This window comes from Mastomys coucha, unplaced genomic scaffold, assembly GCF_008632895.1.
Source record: "Mastomys coucha isolate ucsf_1 unplaced genomic scaffold, UCSF_Mcou_1 pScaffold6, whole genome shotgun sequence".
Lineage (NCBI taxonomy): Eukaryota > Metazoa > Chordata > Mammalia > Rodentia > Muridae > Mastomys > Mastomys coucha.
Genome location: NW_022196912.1, coordinates 49,971,910 through 49,993,130, shown reverse-complemented (window position 1 = coordinate 49,993,130; position 21,221 = coordinate 49,971,910). Strand labels below are relative to the sequence as shown.

At 37.2% G+C, this 21,221-nt stretch overlaps 1 protein-coding gene across 21 annotated transcripts in view; it reads left to right on the top strand.

The window, feature by feature from the left end:
- The window catches only part of Hdac9 (histone deacetylase 9), an 832,819-nt gene that overhangs the window by 645,274 nt on the left and 166,324 nt on the right, over positions 1-21,221 (top strand). For 20 of the 21 annotated variants that reach the window (XM_031355577.1, XM_031355573.1, XM_031355564.1 and 17 more), the window contains one exon: positions 5,137-5,244. The exons of the other annotated variant lie outside the window; for it this stretch is intronic. In XM_031355577.1, the coding sequence (XP_031211437.1) occupies positions 5,137-5,244 (108 nt within the window). The remainder of the gene's footprint in view (positions 1-5,136; positions 5,245-21,221) is intronic. 21 annotated transcript variants of the gene reach the window in all.

The window sequence follows — 21,221 nt, the reverse complement described above, 5'->3', positions numbered from 1 at the left end:
GTAATAATAAGACCACACAGCTAAAGCTAGTAATTATAGTAAAAACCTCCAAACTGGGTACTTACGAGACTGAAGCAGGTGGATCGTAATTTCCAGGCCAACCTGACACTGGTAGCAAGACCATGCCTCAAAATAAATAAACAAAACTGAAAAGGAGAACAAGACAGAGGATTGTTTATACTCTCTTAAAATTGCCAAGTGGACACTTCTTTTTTTTTTTTCCCAGTTACACTGATCTTGCCATGTAATAATACACCAATCCCTTCTACTTTTAACCCCCTTTCAGATAAAAATTCCTGATTTTTAAGTCCCACTTATGATCAGTTTGAGCCTATTGAAGCAATAGCTCTGCCTCTTGGATTTTTTTTTTCTCTAGAGGTGACATTTGGATGCCTGAAGAAGGCTGGAGACCTGAAGGGGTCTTTGAATCCTCATACTGTTCTCTGAACACTCAGATTTCCCCAGCAAGCTGATTATTTCTGGTCTCATGAATCTGAAGCTGAGCTTCCTGGTGATTGACACCTGATTCCTGACTTCTCTGCAATCTGGACGTGTAGTAGGGCTCCTGGGCCTCAGCATCTTTACCTCACCTCATATTAGGCTCTCCCGAGCTTCCATTATGGACTCCATTTGGGGCAAATTGTAGTTGGTCCACTCCATAGACTCTGTCACAGTACTGCCTTAGTTGATTCTCGGCATTGGAGCTTCCATTCCCACTGCACAGGAAGCACACCTTAGAAATGCATCAGTGTGACCCTCGGTTGACTTCTGACCTTACTCTATAGGCTTCTCATCAACTGGTACCCAAAGTTGTGTATAAGCACCACTGCAAATGCAAGTGTAAATGCAGAGTCTTTTCTCTATAAACACTTTGTGAACATATGTGGAACATGTATTTGCCCATCTAATTTGTTCCCATGTTGCTCCCTACTTCACAGCCTCCGTTATACCCTTGGGCCTGCTTGTGTCTCATTTCTCAGGACAGAGGGCCATCTTTTAAGTCTTTCTTCCTCCCATAATTTCCCATACACAGCCCAAGACATGAGCTAGGTGTTAGAGAGTCATAGGTGACAAAAGTCCGTTCTTGCACTGTCATTTAGGGAAGCAGGGAACTGAAAAATTATGTTTGTTTGTTCCATATTATCTATGATACTATTATCATAGATAATATGGAACAAACAAACATAATTTTTCATATATGACAGAATTAGGAAAAAAAATCCTTCTGTACCATAAAATTTTAATTTATATGCTTATTTATGTCAATAAGCATTGGCACCAATGCTTTTCTGAATGTCTGCCTCTTTATATTTTCTACATATTAATTCAAATCTCCCTTTTGACATCCATAATAGTGCCCCCCTAATACATACATACAGTACACACATATACACTTATACATGCACAGACACACATTCAGTAAATGAGTTGGTGGATGGATAAAGAATTTCAAATGCATAGAAAGAAAAATAATCAAACATGTTTTTAAGATAGAGTGATTCTGTTTTTTTTTTTTTTTAAGGCTCTGCCTTGAATATGTTAATAATCCCATCAAGGTTGTGCTGAGTAGCTAACGTGTCCACCAGTGTGGCTCCCTGCTCTGCCCCACTTTCTTTCCTCTCTTGCAGGACTTTCTATTACATCCTATGTTATCTTTCATTCACTGCAAACTCTGTCATGGTGTTTCAACTTCCACAAGCTAGAGCGTCAGAGTGCACGGTGGTAGGCTGTCTAACTTCTGCTTCTGTCATTACTACATTGTGTTTATTTCAGATCATAGCCCTACACATGTGTCCATCTCAAATCTTGCTCATTTTGCATCCATTATAGACCCGGATACCTCTTATACATCATCGGTTGGTGAACTCAACCATATGCTGTCAAGAAATCTTGTAGTATCTGGAACTGCAGTGCCCATGTGGAAGTGACCTTCCTAGTGTTAGCATTGATAAAAGACAATAGGGTTGGCAGTTTCCCCACTCAGTATAAGAAAAAGGGAGAATAAATCCTTCAGAGCTTTGGTATTCCTAAAACTTCCTCAAAATTCATGTTGAATCCAAAATGCATGATAATGACTAATAAGCATTTAGAAAATTATTAACACTAAATGAAACTAGAAAAATAGGTTCCTCTCCCAATAGAAGTAACCTTCCAAGAAGCAGGATTTCCCAGAAAGCTACCTGCAAGCAAAAAACTAACTGTGGTAAATCTACTTGTGCAATTTAAATTATCCAGTCTGTGGTTTGTTGTTACAACTGAATCACGGAGTAAAAGAAACCAACTCACATATCTAGAAGTCAGTGATCTGATTACATCCGTGAAGCTTGCCTATTTCTACCGCTTAATTCTAAACTCTACATAAAACATAGGTTCAAGTAGTTCTTATATAAATGTCCTATATACTTAAGTATAAGTACATGAATGAGTAAGGAATTCCATAGATTCCCAAAAATGAACGTGTTTAGAGATAAGCAGACTTGAATACAAGTAATAAATCTCAAGAATCCATTGATCATGCTTTGAGAACAACAATCAAATCTTTACTACAAAAATACACCCAAATCATAACTCATTTTAGGTAGAAGACAGATTTTAACTAAATGGAAATTAAACTGTAACTACTACTGTTTTATGCACTAACACTAATGGTACAGATACATAGTATTTGTCATCAATGCAAAATACTTCCAGGAAGCAGAATAGGCGTGAACAGGCAGGTCGTATCTGTGGTAACCTGTGTCCTTTGAGCCTTGTGGCTAATCCAACATTGTTCTCAGTTGAGAGAACAGCTAGTATTTCTAACAAGTGGAATATTTTACATTTTAGAAGGAGATCAACTGCCTTAAGAATATATAGAGATAAGTAATATTTGAATATTCCAAATTTAACAAATAAGGTGCTTAGAAACTATATTTCAGTTACCATATTGACCATTTTAAATTTAGTGAGATGTCTTTGTTTAACTCAATTAAAAATAATCTCACTCATCTAGTCTTTATTATGACACCATAAGGTGTGTGGTGATATACATATATGTGTATAAACTATTAACACAAAACCAATCCCAAGGTTTATTTTTCAACATACCGTGCTAAGACCATAGCCTCGTGAGTCTCAAATACCTGCTTATATAAGCTCAGTTAAAGATGCTGCTTTTCTTTAAGAGGGTCAATGAGTGCATTCATTTATCCAGTAGGGTGTTGGCTCTTGAGAAGATAGATGTCACTGCTGCAACTAACAGGTTGAATCCAAACTCAGCTGAATGCTTTTAGACAGTGCAGGGTCCTTTGAAAGCATCCTACAACAGCTTTGTGCGTGTGTTTGTGTGAATGCATGCCATGTGGTTACCAGGAAACAAACTCAGATCCTCTGGAAGGACAGTATGTGCTCTTAACCTTTGAGCTATCAGATGATGTCCAAGATGTTTTCATGGATAAGAAAGCTGGGGCACAGAGATTGACTAGTGTAACCCACATTTAATAAATAGGACCAAGGTGTCTTTCCTACGAGATTGGCTTTAAAAGTGCAACAATCCTGTTTAGATGACCTTATTTTCTGTGTGCATATTTGTTTGTCTGTGTGGTTATATAGTTCTCATGTTTTTTTTAAATATTTATTTGTTTGTTGTTATATGTAAGTACACTGTACACTGTAGCTGTCTTCAGATGCACCAGAAGAGGGCGTCAGATCTCATTATGGATGGTTATGAGCCACCATGTGGTTGCTGGGATTTGAACTTAGGACCTTCGGTAAAGCAGTCAGTGCTTTTACCCACTGAGCCATCTCACAAGCCCCAAGTTGTCATGGTTTTTTGTTTGTTTGGTTTTGGTTTTGGTTTGTTTTATTTCTCATTGACAGCTTGGAGACACAGCTATTTGGAAAGAGGCCAGAACCTCAAGCATCTCTTGGATACCTGTGTGTCCATACTCCTTGAGAACAATAATGATTGTGGTTTTGGTTGTGTTGTTGATAACTTGCCATGACTTAAGTCAATAATGATTACAGGAAAAAAAGAACAGATAAATGATATTACTCAGGAAACCTATTAGTGCTTTGTAAATATGCCTTATTTTTATTTATTTCAATTTTTCATGTGACTAGCCCTTTGACTCATTCTCAATTTTTTGAAGCAAAAGCTTGGTTTTATACAGGATATCCTCTCTTTGGCCCACTTACAAAGGCTTGATATTTATACTCATAAACATTTAATCTCATTTCTTAAATACTTCCTGTGACTCACACTCTCTGAGATCAGAGCTGCCCATCATTTGGTGCTGATTTTTCAATGTTTTAAAATGCTTTCTACATAAAATAAGCAATGTATATTACAATTAAAATGATTATGACTGCACGTTTAATATTCTCAATATGTATGTTCTTATTGTGTGTGTGTGGAAAAGAACCAATGATATTTCAAGAGTGCTCAAACATGCTTCCATGATGGTGCTCCCAGGACAGAAGCAACTGTGCATTTTGAGAAATCCAGTTTGTGCTGAAACTAGGCTCTAAACAGTATCCATCCTGGAAGAATTGAGCCTCTCCATCGTGAACCAAATCCCTTTAACAGTTCACTCTAGCTAATGTCTTAAGTGTGAGATCAACACAGCCCTTCCATTCTTGGGGCTCAGCTGTGGTTACTGCTTCCTACTCGTGGCCAGCTACTGGTACCTGCCTAAAACTTGTCTTTGGCTCCCGATAAACCTGCAGTCAGAACGGTATTTTTCTCCCTGCAGCACTTGCAAATCCGATTTTTATGTATAACTAAGTGCCCATGGTTTTTGCTTTACCTACTGCCAGGGCCTGGTTTCTAGCAGGCCTGTACCTAAGCCAGATCTGGCCTATGTAATGCTATTTGTAATGAGAAATCTAAACAGGGAATGGCAGTGAGGCATGGCAGGAATGTGTTTCCATTGGAGAACTCAATGCAGAGAAAAAAACTATAAGCAAAGCCATGTCCAGAAGGCCTTTCAGCTGGCCAGGACGGAAGACTAATGTTATTGTACATAGGCTGTTACCCTGCCAGCCCTTCCTCGCAGATTTGCTTTTTCTTTCTCATCCCCTCCCCCATCCCCTTCTCACCCTTCTCTTCTCTTTTCCTTTTCTCTCTTTTTTGGACCCTGCTGACTGTTTGCACAGGTGGACAGTGACACCATTTGGAATGAGCTGCACTCGTCCGGTGCTGCACGCATGGCTGTTGGCTGTGTCATTGAGCTGGCTTCCAAAGTGGCCTCAGGAGAGCTGAAGGTGAGGTCTGGGCTGCATTAAGTGTGGGAAATCTAGAGAAGTTGCTGAAACAGAGATGTTGTTGTTTGGGAAATGGCCGGAGTGGCAGGGGTGTGGGGGGCACGTAATACAGGGAAGAAGACAGAGGGCAAAAAGATGGCCGTAGAAGTGTGAGCAGAACTCCTCTGTAAATAGTTGGTGACCATCCTGCTTGAAGAGCCTTCCTTCTCTCCAGAAAGTTCTGTATTCAGATCCTACTGGTGTATTTGTAAGACCATAGAACTGGTAAGCAAAACCAACATTAAAAATACCATGTTCTCTACGTGTGTGTGCGTGCATGCGTGCGTGCGTGCGTGCGTGCGTGCGTGCATGCGTGCATGCGTAAAATCTGTCATGCAATCCATATGGTCTCTTTTGAAGTGACTTAAAAACTCTTGTTACTGAGTAGTATGTATAAGCTCAAAATACCACCCAGAGAGAGGAGGGGGAGAAACTCAAATACCAGACGACAACGGAAGGACTGAGAGGAAGAAGGAAATTGTTGATTAGAGAAGTAATGATCCAGAGTATGTTTTTCCATGAAAGAACTTCAAAAATGAGCTAAGCTTTATTGTTCTTTTCTTTTATGGTCTCTTCTTTTCTACATCCTATGAAAAGAACAATGTCCAAACCCCAACGTTTCCAGTCTAAACAATTTATAAAAGCCAGAGACCTGACAGACATTGACATTTTATTTGGTATTTTAACAGTGCTATTTAAAGGTCCGCCATGTGTGTCTTGAATGTAGCTACCCCAATAAACTTTGTTGGTGCTAACACAGTTTTTTAATGCACTAGTTCACACACTTCATAATGTGATCTGGAATGGTGATTGATCTGGTATTTTTAGCAATTCTGAGGCTTGAGGGAAATCTATTATGACCAGCAACATATGCACCTTGTATTTTGTAATTCTAATTTAGAATCTAAATAAGATTATTCTTCTTTGTGTTAAATGAATTTTTATTCAATTTATGCCTGAATCTTGTGATTTAAAATGTAGGACAGCATCATAAACTGTGGTGTCATCTTTCCCAGGGGTCAGAATTTATAGAAATGAGCTTTGGATGAGGTAGGTTGTGGGGGTTTTGTTGTTTTAAAAGACATGTCTGTGTGCATTTGACAAGATTTAGCCTCTGGACATTAACTGCTCATGTAGGGGATTAATGGATCCATTAATGAATGTAGCAGTTAAATTTTAGACTTGATCTTTGCAAAAGATAAATAAAAAGGTCAGAAAGATTCAGCTTTCTGGACAGGCTTTGCTGTCCCCTGTAATGCCTGGGGATAATTATTCTTATTTGAGTGATGTCATGTATTATGAGAAGTTGACATGTTTAAAGAATATTTGAGAATCTTTGTTTTCTAAAGGATTCAAGTGGAAAGTAAGAGTCTGACTACATATTACAATTAGTAATTGTGTTATTGCCACATTTGATGTCAAGAGATTATTTTTATATTAGCATTCACAATTCCTAATTGCTTTTAGTTTGAGAAATTTTAATTGATATTTTAGAAGCCTTCTTAATTAAAATTCATATAGTCAGGAAAGCCTTGACTGGGCCGAATACACAAGTTTGTGAGTGAAGAAAATGAAACAAATAACTCCATTTTTAGAGGGTAGTCATTTCAAATGGCCAGTTACAAACAAAGTGTCAACACACTGTACTACGGACATACTGACCACCAGCTGTACTAACATGGTTTTATTTATGGTGAGAGGAAGAATTCCTACAGATGCATTTTCTCCTCCTTGTTAAACAAACAGTAGGCATGGTTTTAGATGAAAGTGTAAAAGATATTGAAAAAGGCTCTGCTGGCCCAGGCTCCTCATCCCATTCCTGCACCTTTTGCAGAATTTCATAGCGTCTCTGGGCTTTATTTCCTGACATGCTACCAAGCAGGTCTGAAGAGGTTGCAAGTTGTCCACAGAGCTGACACTAAGTTGTTTGAAGATGAGAAAATCAGGGCTGAGTCTGAACTATGTACCTTCAGTGTACAAAATAAGTATATATTTCAAATCTAAATTCACCTTGCTTTGGTGAACATTACCAATTTTTGGAGTTAATTATCTTTCTGATTTCAAGAAAAAAGGAAAGAAAGAAAATCCAAGATAGACAGGACCATAATAGGCACCCATTCCATGCTGACAGGCATGAATGAACCCCTGACTATTGCTGATGTGGGGATAGGAAATCACACTGGAAAAATAGAAACCAAAAATGACATGTAGACACAATGTAGAATTCAAAAAACTAAGCTAGAGCCACATTTGTGAACCCCTAGTCAACCAGAAGTGCCTTCTACTTACCTGACACAGGTGCCAGTGTCTAGCCTAGTGGGCCTGCAGGGAAAGGGCATTGTGTTCATGGCCTGCGGGTTTACTGTATTCTGATCCGAGGAGGAAATGGGGAAGGTTATTTTAGCACACTGCTAAGTAATATGTTAATGAATGACAAAGGGAAAAAAAAGAATGAAAAACCCACTATTTTTGGTCATTTTTCTGCCTATATTCAGTTCTCACATGTTTTACCCATTTTCCTAGAAAATCTAAACTCTAATGAAATACCACTGGTATAGTATAATATTACTTATTTTAAGATAGTACTAATTTATCTTGGAAAGTATTAAAACAATAAAGAGCTTTTTGCCAGAATGGTGGGCTTTAGATAAGTGATAAAATGAGAGATGAGCGGGAGGGAGACCATAGGGATTCTAAGAGATAGAACATTATTCCAGAATATACACAGAAAAGAAAAACAACAAAGATAAAGTTACCTGGGCCAAACCTTGAAGCTGCAGTTGACAGACTGTCTCACTCACTTCTGAAGTACTCTGTCCTTTTTGCCTGGAGAGACTAGTAAATCAGAAAAATTACAAGAATGAGTCCAGCAAAGGTGAAGGGCTTCCAATTAATATGTAAATATAACACATGCAGCTAACTATAGCAGTAAATTGGTATATTTTTAGTACAAAATGGAAATGCTCAGCAGAGTGGAAAGTTATAAAGCATTTCAAGCTTTCTGGTTCTTAGCACGACACATCATACCACTATTTCTCTCTCTCTCTCTCTCTCTCTCTCTCTCTCTCTCTCTCATACACACACACTTTCTCAAACCTACAGATTCCCAAATTAGTTTTCTGTAGAAAGGGACACACATTCTGAAAATGTTGGAACTTGGGGTATTCCAGAAGAATATAGAGCATTATAGAAAGTAAGCATGGAATGAAGAAATAACTCTGAAAGTTAATACTTGCTAATCTCATTAAACAAACACCCAGTAAGTATGTCTCAAGAATTCCTGTAGGGATTTATTTTGACGCTACTTTGAAAATGTTGCACATGCTTGAGTATCCCGCGCCACTTATTCAGCAAATGCCAAACTCCCTGACTGTCTAACACGATCTCTCTCATGCTTGAGTACATATTGCCATGTCATATCACTATGATAACATTCTAGAATAACTGCTAAAGTCAGTTTGCTTGTGATGTGCCCTGTACTTACTGAGTCCCCTTGAAGTAAATCCCCCTAATAGGATACTGCCTTAAAGAAATCAACAAATCATTTCAGATCCTACACACAGTAAAGTCTAAACTTCAGAACCTTCTGTTTTATTCCAACCACTACATTAGGGCCTTCCTGTAGTACAAGTAAGTGGCTTAAATTTTCTTTTTTTATTGCTATAATTATTTGATACACTTGAAAAACAAGATGAGGCTAGAGAGATGGTTCAGTGGTGCTTCTCTTGCAAAGGGTCTTGGTTTGGTTCCCAGCCTCAAAGTGGCAGCTCACAACCACCTGTAACTCCAGTTTCAGGAGTTCTGACATCCTTTTTGGACCTCTGCAGAAATTAAAAATGCATATGATGCATATACAAATATACAGGTAAAACATTCATACACCTAAAGTAAAAGTAATCTTTTTAAAAACAAACAAATACATCTAAATTCAAAAGGCAATAAAATAACAAGCTATCATGGTTCCTTCATTTTACTCAGGACATAGTAAGTATACTGATCAAGCAAACATTTGCTCACAGTTAGAACATTCCTATCTCTCTGAACCACACATAGCTGTCTACTGCATTTTTTAAAATTACATAGATATTCGTAAGGGAAATTGATCTGAAGTTCTCTTTCTCTGTTGGGTCTTTGTGAGGTTTAGGTATAAGAGTAATTGTGACTTCATAGAATGAATTGGGTAGAGTACATTCTGTTTCTATTTTGTGGAATAGTTTGAGTAGTATTGGTATTAGGTCTTCTTTGAAGGTCTGATAGAACTCTGCACTAAACCCATCTAGAAAATATCATCCTGAGTGTGGTAACCCAATCACAAAATAATACACATGGTACGCACTCACTGATAAGTGGATATTAGCCCAGAAGCTCAGAATACCCAAGATACAATCACAAACCACATGAAACTCAAGAAGAAAGAAGACCAAAATGTGGATACTTCGGTACTTCTTAGAAGGGGGAATAAAATACCCAGGGAAGGAGTTACAGAGAAAAAGTATGGAGCAAAGACTGAAGGAATAGAGAGACTGCCCCACCTGGGGATCCATCCCATATACAGTCCCCAAACCCAGACACTATTGTGGATGCCAACAAGTGCTGCCTGACAGAAGCCTGATATAACAGTCTCCTGAGAGGGTCTACCAGTGCCTGACAAATACAGAGGTAGATGCTTTCAGCCAACCATTGGACTGAACATAGGGTCCCTAATAGAGTAGCTAGAGAAAGGACCCAAGGAGCTGAAGGGGTTTGCAACCCCATAGGAGGATCAACAATGTGAAATAACCAGTACACCCATAGCTGTCAGGGATTAAACCACCAATCAAAGGGTACACATGGAGTCATTCATGGCTCCAGCTGCATATGTAGCAGAGGATGGCCTTGTGGAACATCAATGGGAGGAGAGGCCCTTGGTCCTGTGAAGCCTCTGTGTCCTAGTGTAGGGAATGCCAGGATTAGGAAGCAGGAGTGGATGGGTTGGTATGCACAGGGAAGGGGGAGGGGACATGGGGTTTTCAGAGGGAAAACCAGGAAAGGGGGTAACATTTGAAATGTAAATAAAGAAAATATCTAATAAAAAATGAAAAAAATACTCATTTACTTTTTTGATAGTTTAAAACATTTTAGGCTTTATAAAAAATAGAATTGTATTTGTGTACTCTGCTCTTGCTTTCTTTCCTTTGAAATCACGCTGCGAAGGTGTGTGCATATGGATATGTACCTGTGACTCACTTACTTTTAGAGTAATAATCCATTCCTTTATGTTAAAACATTCAGCCCATTCTCCTGTGTGCTGTTCTTGTAATAGCCAACATTTGCTCTTTGAACAACACTGCATGAACACTAGAACATGCTGCCTTTTTAAAATTATGCATTGCAAGAATGTGCAGTTTCTAGATTCGCCACATAATACATTTTGGTAGATAGCACCAAGTGGAATTCCAAAGCAATTTTGCTAAAATAGCATTAGCAAAACTACCACTTTGAAGCCTGTAAATTCTTGCCCCCACCATGGCGATAACAAAATTGGAAAAATTTATCAGGATGAGTATATTCAAAACTCTAGAGATTATCAACTCAACCAACCTGTATTAAAGAGCACACTCTCTGAATCCTAATGGGAAGAGTGAGCTTTGTGGTCTCCCAGGACTGCTAACAGCTCTAACACAGAGCGATACTCATTCTCAGCGAAAATCAGGAATTTGGCAGGCCTTACAGGTGTAATGAGGATGGTGTTCCACTAGAACCTGATTGCCAGGGAGATGTCTTTAATTTGTTGTGTCTTGTTCTTCCCTATAAGATGAAAAGGCTATCCTTGTCTAAAATCACACAGGAATCACATAGTATGAAAGCCCCTTCTCTCAAAAGCGTTTATTGGAAAACTACAAGGCAATCCAGAAGCTTCATGTGAGCTGATGCACAGCTGTATGGTAAATAATAGGCACCAGATCCCTGACAGTCCAGCAGGCTACAAGAACGACAGGTTGTGGCTATGTGTATCCCCAGGGCTGTGTTCAAGCTCAGAAGAGACCTACAGGGGCCCTAAACTCTCAATTGGTGGTGACTTTGAGGGTCTGCTCAAACAGGAAGTGAAGGGCAAGGTTAGGTGCCCAAATAGCTACACTAACACACTTATGTACACATGGTCGCCATCACAAAGGCTAAGGCTTTAACTGGCCACTAAGCAAACAAAGACAAACCCAGTAGTGCATAAAGCATAGAAAACAAACTTTATAAAAGGAGTTCAGAAAACCACCAAACAAAACAGTTATCAACTAAAATCACACACACACACACGCACACACACACGCACACACACACACACACACATACACACACATACACACATCCCGAGAGAGGTGGGGCTCTAATGTCCAGATACTCCATCATACCTGTTTTAAAAGTTCATTTTTCTTTTTTTTCCTTTTGTTTATTCTTCCTTCTCCCATACACTACTTCTCAAGTACAGCCTTTTTTTCCTCCACTCTTCCCAATGCCCCTCCTTCCCTCTCTCCTAGATCTGCTCTTCCCTTCCCCTTTAGAAAAGAGCTGGCTGCAACCCATGTCTTCCACTGATCCCCAGCACCAGGGTTACCTAGTCCAGTGTTCTGTTCTTCTCTCACCTCTCCATGTGCCTGTGTCCCATCCGTCTCCCTTGTCCATCGCCCCCTACCACCCGTCCCTTCTGAAGCTTCATGACCTTCACTGAACAGAGGAGGACCATCTTTGGTCAAGTAGCTGCACTCCCCTGTTAGAACTTCCAAGCAAGCTCCCAAAAGTCTGCCTTGCAACAACAACAATAACAACAACAACAACAAGTAGACAGGCAAAGAATACTGCATGACTGGATATATTTCCAATAATATTTATGTTTTAGTTCAGAAGTTCAATTAATTTGTGACTATGTGATCTGTCCAAATGTTTATTATTTTTCTTGTTCACCATTTTTCTTCATATTTGAATCCTTTATTCTGGGATTTTTTCTTTTCTTCCCAATAGATTTTAGGAGTTTCTTCAATTATGATGTTCTAGTAATTTCTTATCTTTGATGTCTCTCTGCTTTATCTTTTGAAAACACAAGATAAAACCTTTTATTTGAGTTGGAAAATATTCACTAGTTATAACTCTGATATTTGAAATTGATGACTTATACATTAATCAAAATAAAACTTTTATTTTTCAAAATTATGACAAATCACAGACCAGGACATTGACTACCTATACGGGCATGGGGTAGCCCCACAGGGACCACATGCTCGGAAAAACTGCCATTTTCTCATCACGAAGTTGCCAATAGATTTTCAGATTTGTGTGCAACTTCATGAGCTCCTCCTACATCCATACTGAGATTCTGTCTGGTTTGATGATATGTAGGTCTTGTGCATGCAACCATAGCTACTCAGAATTCATGTCTAACGAAGGCTGTTTTACCACACATGTTCACTACGTCTGGATTTTAAAACCTTCCCACCCCCTCATGATTATCCCTAAGCTTTTGGGGAGGAGGGGCAGGGATGATGTAGATGTCCCCTTTAGAGCTGAGTACTACAGTCTCTAGTTCCTGCACTTGACCTTGGCCCTCCCTGTTAGTCACCATTTATTACAAAGAGAAGCCTCTGTGGTGACAGTTAGAGAATTAATGTACAGATATAAAAATAAGTACTTTAGAAGCAAAATAATGCTATACCAATTTAGAAGAATAAAAGTATTAGGGTCTCCCTTAGAGTCTATGTCCTATTCTACAGATTTTGGCCTATGGTATCAGGCAAGAGTTCTATCTTATGGAGCAGGCTTTCAATGCAATCAGAAAGTATGTGGTTATAGCAATAACATTCATAGCAGCATTACACCAGTGGACATACCTCGTCAGGCCAGGGTTGTTAAAGCTCACAAGGTTCACAACTAGTTAAGAACAGTGATTATTTCTCCTACCCAGCAACATGCATAGAAATGTGTAGACTTATGGACGTTAGCAAGTAGGAATAAAACTTCCATGTCAATATCAGTTTCACTTCTCCGTAAGAGTGACCAAAATGTTTAACTATAGCCACTCACGCCCAATTCGAGGTAGATTCCTTTAGAGAGGAGCAGTTTAGTAATTCATTAATATTTTTGGAAATAGATAGCTTTTTTTTTTTTTTTTTTTAGTCAGAGTATAATGCATATTGAGGAGAACTCCATAGGGTATGTGTGATGGTTTGTTTTTGGCAACTTTACACAAGCTAGACTCACCTCGGAAGGGGGAGACTCAATTAAAAAAATTACTTTCATTAAATTTGCCTCTGACCGTGTCTGTGCAACATTTCTTAATTGATGATTGATATGGAAGAACCCAGTCCTCTGTGGGTTGTGCTAGCCCTGGGAGTAAAATAGTTGGTAAAGTTGCTCCATGGTCCTGCTTCAGTTTCCTTCTACAGCTTTCCACCTTGATTTCCTGCCCTGATATCCCTTAATGAGAAATATGACTGGAAATGTAACTCAAGTTAACCCTTTCCTCCCCAAGTTGCTTTTGGTCAGTGTTTTGTCACAACAGAAATCCAACTGAGACAATATGTCTTTTAAAATGACTTACCTACCTACACCACAAGTTGTAAAATGTCTAAACATCTCCCCCTGAATTCACTCAAAATCAATATACATGGGAATATGATTTTTTCTCATCATAACCTGTTTTCTTTTCCGGTGTAGAACTTCACTTATGTGGCAACTACAATAATTATGTGTATGTGTGTGTGTATATACATATATACACACACACACACATATATATGTGTATATGTATGTGCATGTGTGTATATGTGTATGTGTATATGTATATATATATATATATATGTATAATCACTTCTAATAATTTCATTGTGACTTATCTTACCTAGCATGCTGTTATAGTGATGTGCCAATGTAGTTACATATAGTTGTACTTTACTGAAAGAACATTACCCACTTTATTTATTAATTTCTATGTTGTTCTCTCATGAATAAAATCATTACCAAGATATAATTCCAACAATATTTTGACGACATGTGAATATTCTATATAAGGAGTTGCCTTGAAAAAGGCTTTTGTCATACATACATTACACTTATGTGTGCTTTATGAGAGTAAAAAAAAATTGAAAGATATTAAAATTTTCACTAGAGACTGAATGTTAGTGTTCTTGTTCCCAATTGTGATATTGTGTGTTGTCTCTATGCAACAACTTCTGCTTTGTTGGTTTTTTTATTTATCTTTTCTATTGTATTGGTTTTATCTTCAATATTTTTTCTGCTTACATTAAGTTCCATGTGATTGTTTTTCAGCAATTGAAAAAGTTGCTGTTTGTAGATTTCAGGGTTTTTTTCCTCAATAAAGACTTTTTAGGGACATATGTTAGCACTTCTTCAGCTACATTTTATAGATTTTAATGCATTAAAAATACTGTCTTATTTCCTTCCAGACATCTTAGATACAAAGTGACTAAAATTCTGTTATTCAGTGTCTTTCTAGTTGTGCTATTCCCTTCCAAACTATCTTTTTAAGTTCACATGTAGTCTAATTCTTCTAGGGTCAAAACACTATTGTGTGCAGCTTCAACCTTTCATATTTTTTAGAATTATGTAATGGTGTAATTCTCTTTACCTCTTGATATATCATATTATTATATTATATATTTTAGTTTTACAGCAATTTTAGATACACACATTAAGTTATCATCAATACTCCTTAAACACCTAATGATTTTTAAAATGTTTAACATTTTTATGATGGATTATAAAGTGGAGAGGTTGGGATAGGGAGAAAGAGAAAGAAGAGAACAGAGAGAAGAGAGTAGGACCAGAGAAGCGGAGAGAGAGGGGGGATATGTATAAACATTTAAATAAAAATAACCATTGATATTAGCCTAAATAAATAATCACCCCAGTGTTCTGTGTCCACTAGGGCACACACATATGTGCACATCTGGACTATTTCTGATCAATCTGCACTAGTTCCTCCCACATTATTTTCATTGCAGGTCTATTGACACCAATGTCATCCTTTATTTATAAGAAATTGAGGGGTTTTTTCCCTTTGAATACTAGCCCTTAGAATTTTATGTTGACAGTTATTTCACACTTTAAATGCACTTTCACAGTTATCATCTTTTTTCCATTTTGAGAAATCAGATCTGTCATTGTCATTTTTATTATTGGTCTTTTAAAATAATACTTTATTGGCATCTATCATTAAAATTGTTCATCTTCGCAGTCCAGAGATTTTTAGATCGGGAATGATTTCCTTGGTATTTCTTCTGCTAGACAGTTGCTGAGTTTCTTGTCAGTGGTTTGCTGTTTTTGATAAAAACTGGAAAATCTTATCTAATACGTCTTTGAGCCCTTTCTGCTACATTTTGTATCTGAGACTCCTGGGCGTGTCATCTGACCATTTCACACTCTTCCATTAGACACTGAAGCTCTGTTTATTGTCTTCAGCCTTGCTTTCCTCTCTGATTTTCTGGATAGTTCCATAAACAGGTCTTTAAGTTCAGTATTGCTGGCTTCTCTCATGTCTTTCCTGTCTGCTCCGCATCCTTTGGAATTTTTTTTTCCATTTCACATCATACTACTTACTGTGAAGATTCCTTATGGGTCCCTCTCTTTTATAATTTTTCTTCACTTCACCATACCTATCTTCTCGAACATTGTGTGTTAAGATTTACAAGTATTTGAAATTGGTCTGTACGTTGTTTGCAGCTGACGATGCATCTGGCTTTTGATACTGTTTGCTTCTTTGCATATCTTGTGATATTTGATTATATGCTAGGCATAGTCTTTTGAGAAACTAACAAAAGCTAGAAAGGCTGTTCGTTTCAAGTCTAGTTTTGACAATTTTTGTGTCCCAAGATCATAAATGATGTTTTTAGCCATTTATTTATTTATTCAGTTATTTGTTGTTATCTTCTGGAGTTTGAAAATCTTGCCCATCTCTCTTTCTTCCAACCAGGCATGGGATTTTAAAACAAATCCATACTTATGAGGATGCTGAAATTCTTTCCATTTGAAAATTCTTCATGTCAGACTCACAAAAGACCTATATTAATGATTAGGATGAAAATATATTTAATTTTCTCTCTCTTTGATTCCTCAGCTCAAACGAAAGAATAAACAAGTATATTCCTAAGAGGGTGTCTGCATGGCTACTTCCGAATGTGTATCAAAACACCTGAGAATCAAAGCAGCCCCCATTTACAACAATAATCTTCTGAGCAGAAGCATCCTCAGGACCCTCTGCTGTCTACCTGTGGAAGGTGCTCTAACTTGCTCCACAGTTGTTCAGTAAGCCACTGTAGGCTGGTTTACACCTCTGAGAAATGACAAAGCGGCAAATGTTGACCAGATCTTGGAGACTTTAGTGGCCAGTCTGCCTGTCACTCAGACTCCTTGCTCCCAATTATTATCTAGCTGTGCACTCTGCTTCCTTCCAGATTTCCTTCCTACCCGTCTGCCTTTCTGATAGCTAATATTTCAGTTTTTAGGTTGCAGTGTTCACTGTTTGCTTGTATATTCGTGAAGACAATCGATGGCCAAATTATCCTCATTTAGGCAGAAGTTTTCTCATTAAAATGTACTTTACACTGTTAGTAAAAGCCTTCCTGAGACTTGAAAATTATCTCAGATGAGAATGAATTTCAACACAAATTCTACTATTGAATTTAGCATTTATATTCAAGGTTTTCTAGTGCTTTGTTATATTTTTTTCAATACTTAAAATACGGAACAAGTAATATCATAAATGTATGCTCCAAGATATTTATTTTATATTTCATAGTACTCAATTTGATCCCTAATGATATATATATATATATATATATATATATATATATATATATATATATATTGCAAGTGTTTGTTGCAGTTTTGTTTTTAGTTTCTGCAAAAGGAATTGCTTTTTATACCAATATCTGAATAGTACATACCATACATACTCAGAGAATGTAAGTGTTTTACAGCCTTTGGAATTTTATATAATGGTAAATTTCACATACATGCACATATTCAAACATACATCCATAAAAACTCCATGTAAAATGAAAATTCATTTGGTATTCTTTAAGAATAATCACTATTACATATTAATGCTCTAAGATTTAAAATCTATGGCTAATACTTTTATTTTATTGCCTAACACTAACTGATTGCTCAAACTTACTTCTTGGTAGCTATTTTTCCTATAGGGTGTGGTCACACACAATGAGAACTCAATGCAAGATGCAATCATGCAATCATGGTCAAAATGAAAACCATCCACTAATTTTGGTACCAGATATAACAATATTGAAATTTCATTAAACTCACCAAAAATGTTTGTATAAACTAAATGATACCAAAAACAACAGTAAGGCTGTCGGCTGAATAAGATGGTAACAGAAATCCGATTCTGTGCCATTTTTGACCATTATCCTGATTTACCCAGCATGATCTTTTATCAGGGCTTGGTCATCTCTATTCTTATGTTTCGTTGCTTTCCTAGAAGGATGTGCTCATCCTTCTTTATAAAGTTCTGAAAAAGAAACCAACAAAATTATTTTGCCCTAATTCCTTTTTTTTCCCCTGAATTTTTTCATAATACAGCTCTATTTACATGATGAAAAATACCTGATAGTTTTTGGTTAATGTGGTCCAAGAACCAGTTATGTTTTAAAAAAAAATATATCCAGCAATTGAACTGCTGGGCTATGAGTCAAATTCAACCACTGATTGATAAACTAAACAAATTGCTTTCGGTAGGTTATTATTGCCTTACCAAGATCCGCACCCTGATGACTTCCTCCCTCCTAAGACCTTCTTCATAGTGGATCCATTGTTATTATTTTAGTAAAAGCTCAACTTAAATTACATGTAACATGAGCATCATCAGATGCCTTGTCTCCTTACCAGAAGTCTGGTTTTCATGAGTACGTTTCATCCTTGTGAGGCCTCAGTGTTGCCAGGCTCAAGGCTGTGGGCATTACAGACCACAGATGCCAGGCTGCCTTAACCCTGTCTTCCAATGCTGTCATCATGGTCCTTCCTTCAGGATGCCTCAGAGAGAAGGGCTGCCATCTGGGCATATGCTTTATGGTGCACCACTCAGTTAAACTGCTAATGTTGGGCTCCTATTTTCCTGGCTCCCTTGAGCTTACTCAATGAAACAAAATGTGATTCCCATATGTCCCTCATTGTTTTCTTGGCAACTCGCCCCACCTCCTTTAACGTTCCAGATTCTGGTATGCTTAAGACAGTCTTTGTGAACTTTTTCTTTCTTCAAAGGTTGTGCATTCGTCACATTGATTCTAAACTCAATGTGTCTCATTTTGAAAGTCTTTTGAAGGCTAAGTTAGCTAGTATTAAGTGCTGTACCAATATATAACCAAAATATTGGGCACTCTGTTAAAGTACAGTAAAAGACAATCCAGAAAGTTGACTATACTTTACGAATTTGGATGTAAAATTTATAAATGGCTTGGATTGTGTGAGGACATTCCTATTAAGCATTAGGTTTCTCTCTCTTTTTTTTTTTCATAAAGATGTGCATGTTAGGGAAAGCTAAATATTTATGAACTTTAAAAATATAAATTATTTTATTAGTCTGGGTGGAGTTTAACTTTTAGAAATAAAAACTAGAAATCAAATTGCTGCTACAATATAATCAACATGAAGCCATATCTCATAGCAGAAATTAACATAAATAAAAACAAAGAGCTCAGGATGAGTCCAGGGTCTGTAGTATTGAACAAGGATTTTTATGGAGAGCAATGTAAGTGTGTTAGGTAAATGATGAGCAGTATCATATTCATAAATGTCAACTTGAGATTGTAGGTTACTTAGCAATTCATCAGCCACCTGGCTATGCCTGAGTTACTCCTGAAAAACAGAACCTGATTCAATTGCTGTCTACTTTTACAAAGTAAATATGAATGTGGGAAGAAGTAAGACACGACAGAAGAGGGATGTATTATTTCTCTATCCTGGAGTAGGTTCCTAATCAGGTAACACCCCAAATAAAGTATTAGAGATCGACAAGAGGCAAGTAGTGTTTCCTTCAATAATTGTGTATGATCTTGGCCAAAACCTTACATGCAATTGTAGCAACAATGACTTCATTTAAATTTCCAATGAAGGATTTTCAGGTTAAGTAAAAGAGTAAAATTCCATATTACTCTCTTTAGTATCATATGAGTTACTGAATGTAGTCTCTTGCCACTATCTCAGTAGTACAAGTGCTATTTTGGATGGAAACACAGATTAAAGAAATTCAAGTGACTTTCCACAAGAATAATGATTCATATTTTGGGCTTTATTCAACTTTACTCAAATAAAGGGACTATCTCTCTCTTTCTCTCTCTCTCTCTCTCTCTCTCTCTCTCTCTCTCTCTGTGTGTGTGTGTGTGTGTGTGTGTATTTCTCTCTCTTTTTCTCTCCCTGTCTTTTCCTCCTTTTTACCAGATAAAAGATTGGTATACAAAATAAGTTAGTTGATATTCTTAAAATGTTACTTATGATCAAGAAAACACGAACCACTTTGGCGTAGTATTATATATTTCAGGCCTGACTGCTTTAAGACAGTTCCCAAAAATATCATAATCACATGGTTCATTCATAGACCTATTGGATGAGTATAGTTATCACTGAGTATCATCATGGGTTTAAATATTCAAAACAAGCTCTTTTGTAAAAAAAAAAAAAAAAAAAAAAAAAAAAAAAAAAAAAAAAAAAAAAAAAAAAAAAAAAAATGAAGCCCACAACCCATAAGGACAACAAAGTTAAAGAGTGAATTACAAAGTCATTTGTTTCAGTATAATCTCTTTGGTTTAGCTGGGCTTGTGGCTTCCAGTGATCTATTACAGCCACATCAAGCATGGCATATCAATCTCCAATTCAGCCAATGCATTGGAGGTAATAATTCAACCATCACATGCATGATACTTAGAAATACATTCTGCAAATTTTCTAAGCTGTGCTTAGTCTGGACACACTCTTTCACTGAGCACTGATATTTTAGTACATCTAGAAATACTTCAGTAATACTATGTAAGATCAGGAGGTAAAGACCAAGTTCTCAGTTAGCAATGTGCTGAAAAAGAACTTCTGAAAACCATATCTGAATCAGCTGGTATGAAATGCTCAGTCAATATTTGGATATTTTATGTTTAATGCTATGCAGAAAGCATTGTGCTCTGTCCTCAAAATATAGCTCTGTCTAAAATAATCAATCATGAATCTACAATTTGATCAAGGGTTTATAAAAAATATGTGCAGCCATCATAATTTTAATTATCTAGAAAAAAGAAAAGAAAAGAGTGATCAATAAGACATGGAGGTGTTATGGGGGCATTAGTTTAATTTTTTCTTAACATGTGCATAAATAATACATATTTTTCTGTTGGAGGCTCTGCACTAGCTGAATGAAACACATAGTGTGTCCTTCCTGTGTCATCTTATCAGTGATTGCTGGACTCTTATTTTCATGAATTTGAACCCTATGATATTCAACACGCATTGGAATTATAAGTAGCATTTTGCCATTCCTTGACTACCTACTTGGCCACAGTGGTGTCACACAAATATAAGTGAACATTTTTACCACTTATGAGACAATGGTTATAAAGAATACAAATAAAATAGTCAGGTAATTTGCATATTCTGAATTTTTAGTGCCTACTCTTATTGTCTTAGTTGGGGTTTCTCTTGCTGTAAAGAGACACTATGACCATGGCAAGTCTTATATAGGAAAACATTTAATTGGGGCTGACTTACAGCTTCAAAAATTTAGTTCACTAGTGACTTGGTGAGAAGCATGGCAGCATACAGGCAAACATGGTGTTGTAGAAGGAGCTGAGATTTCAACATCTTGATCTGCAGGCAACAGGAATTACTTTATGCACACTAGACCTAGCTTGAGTATAAGAGACCTCAAAGCATGCCTCCACAGTGACACACTTCCT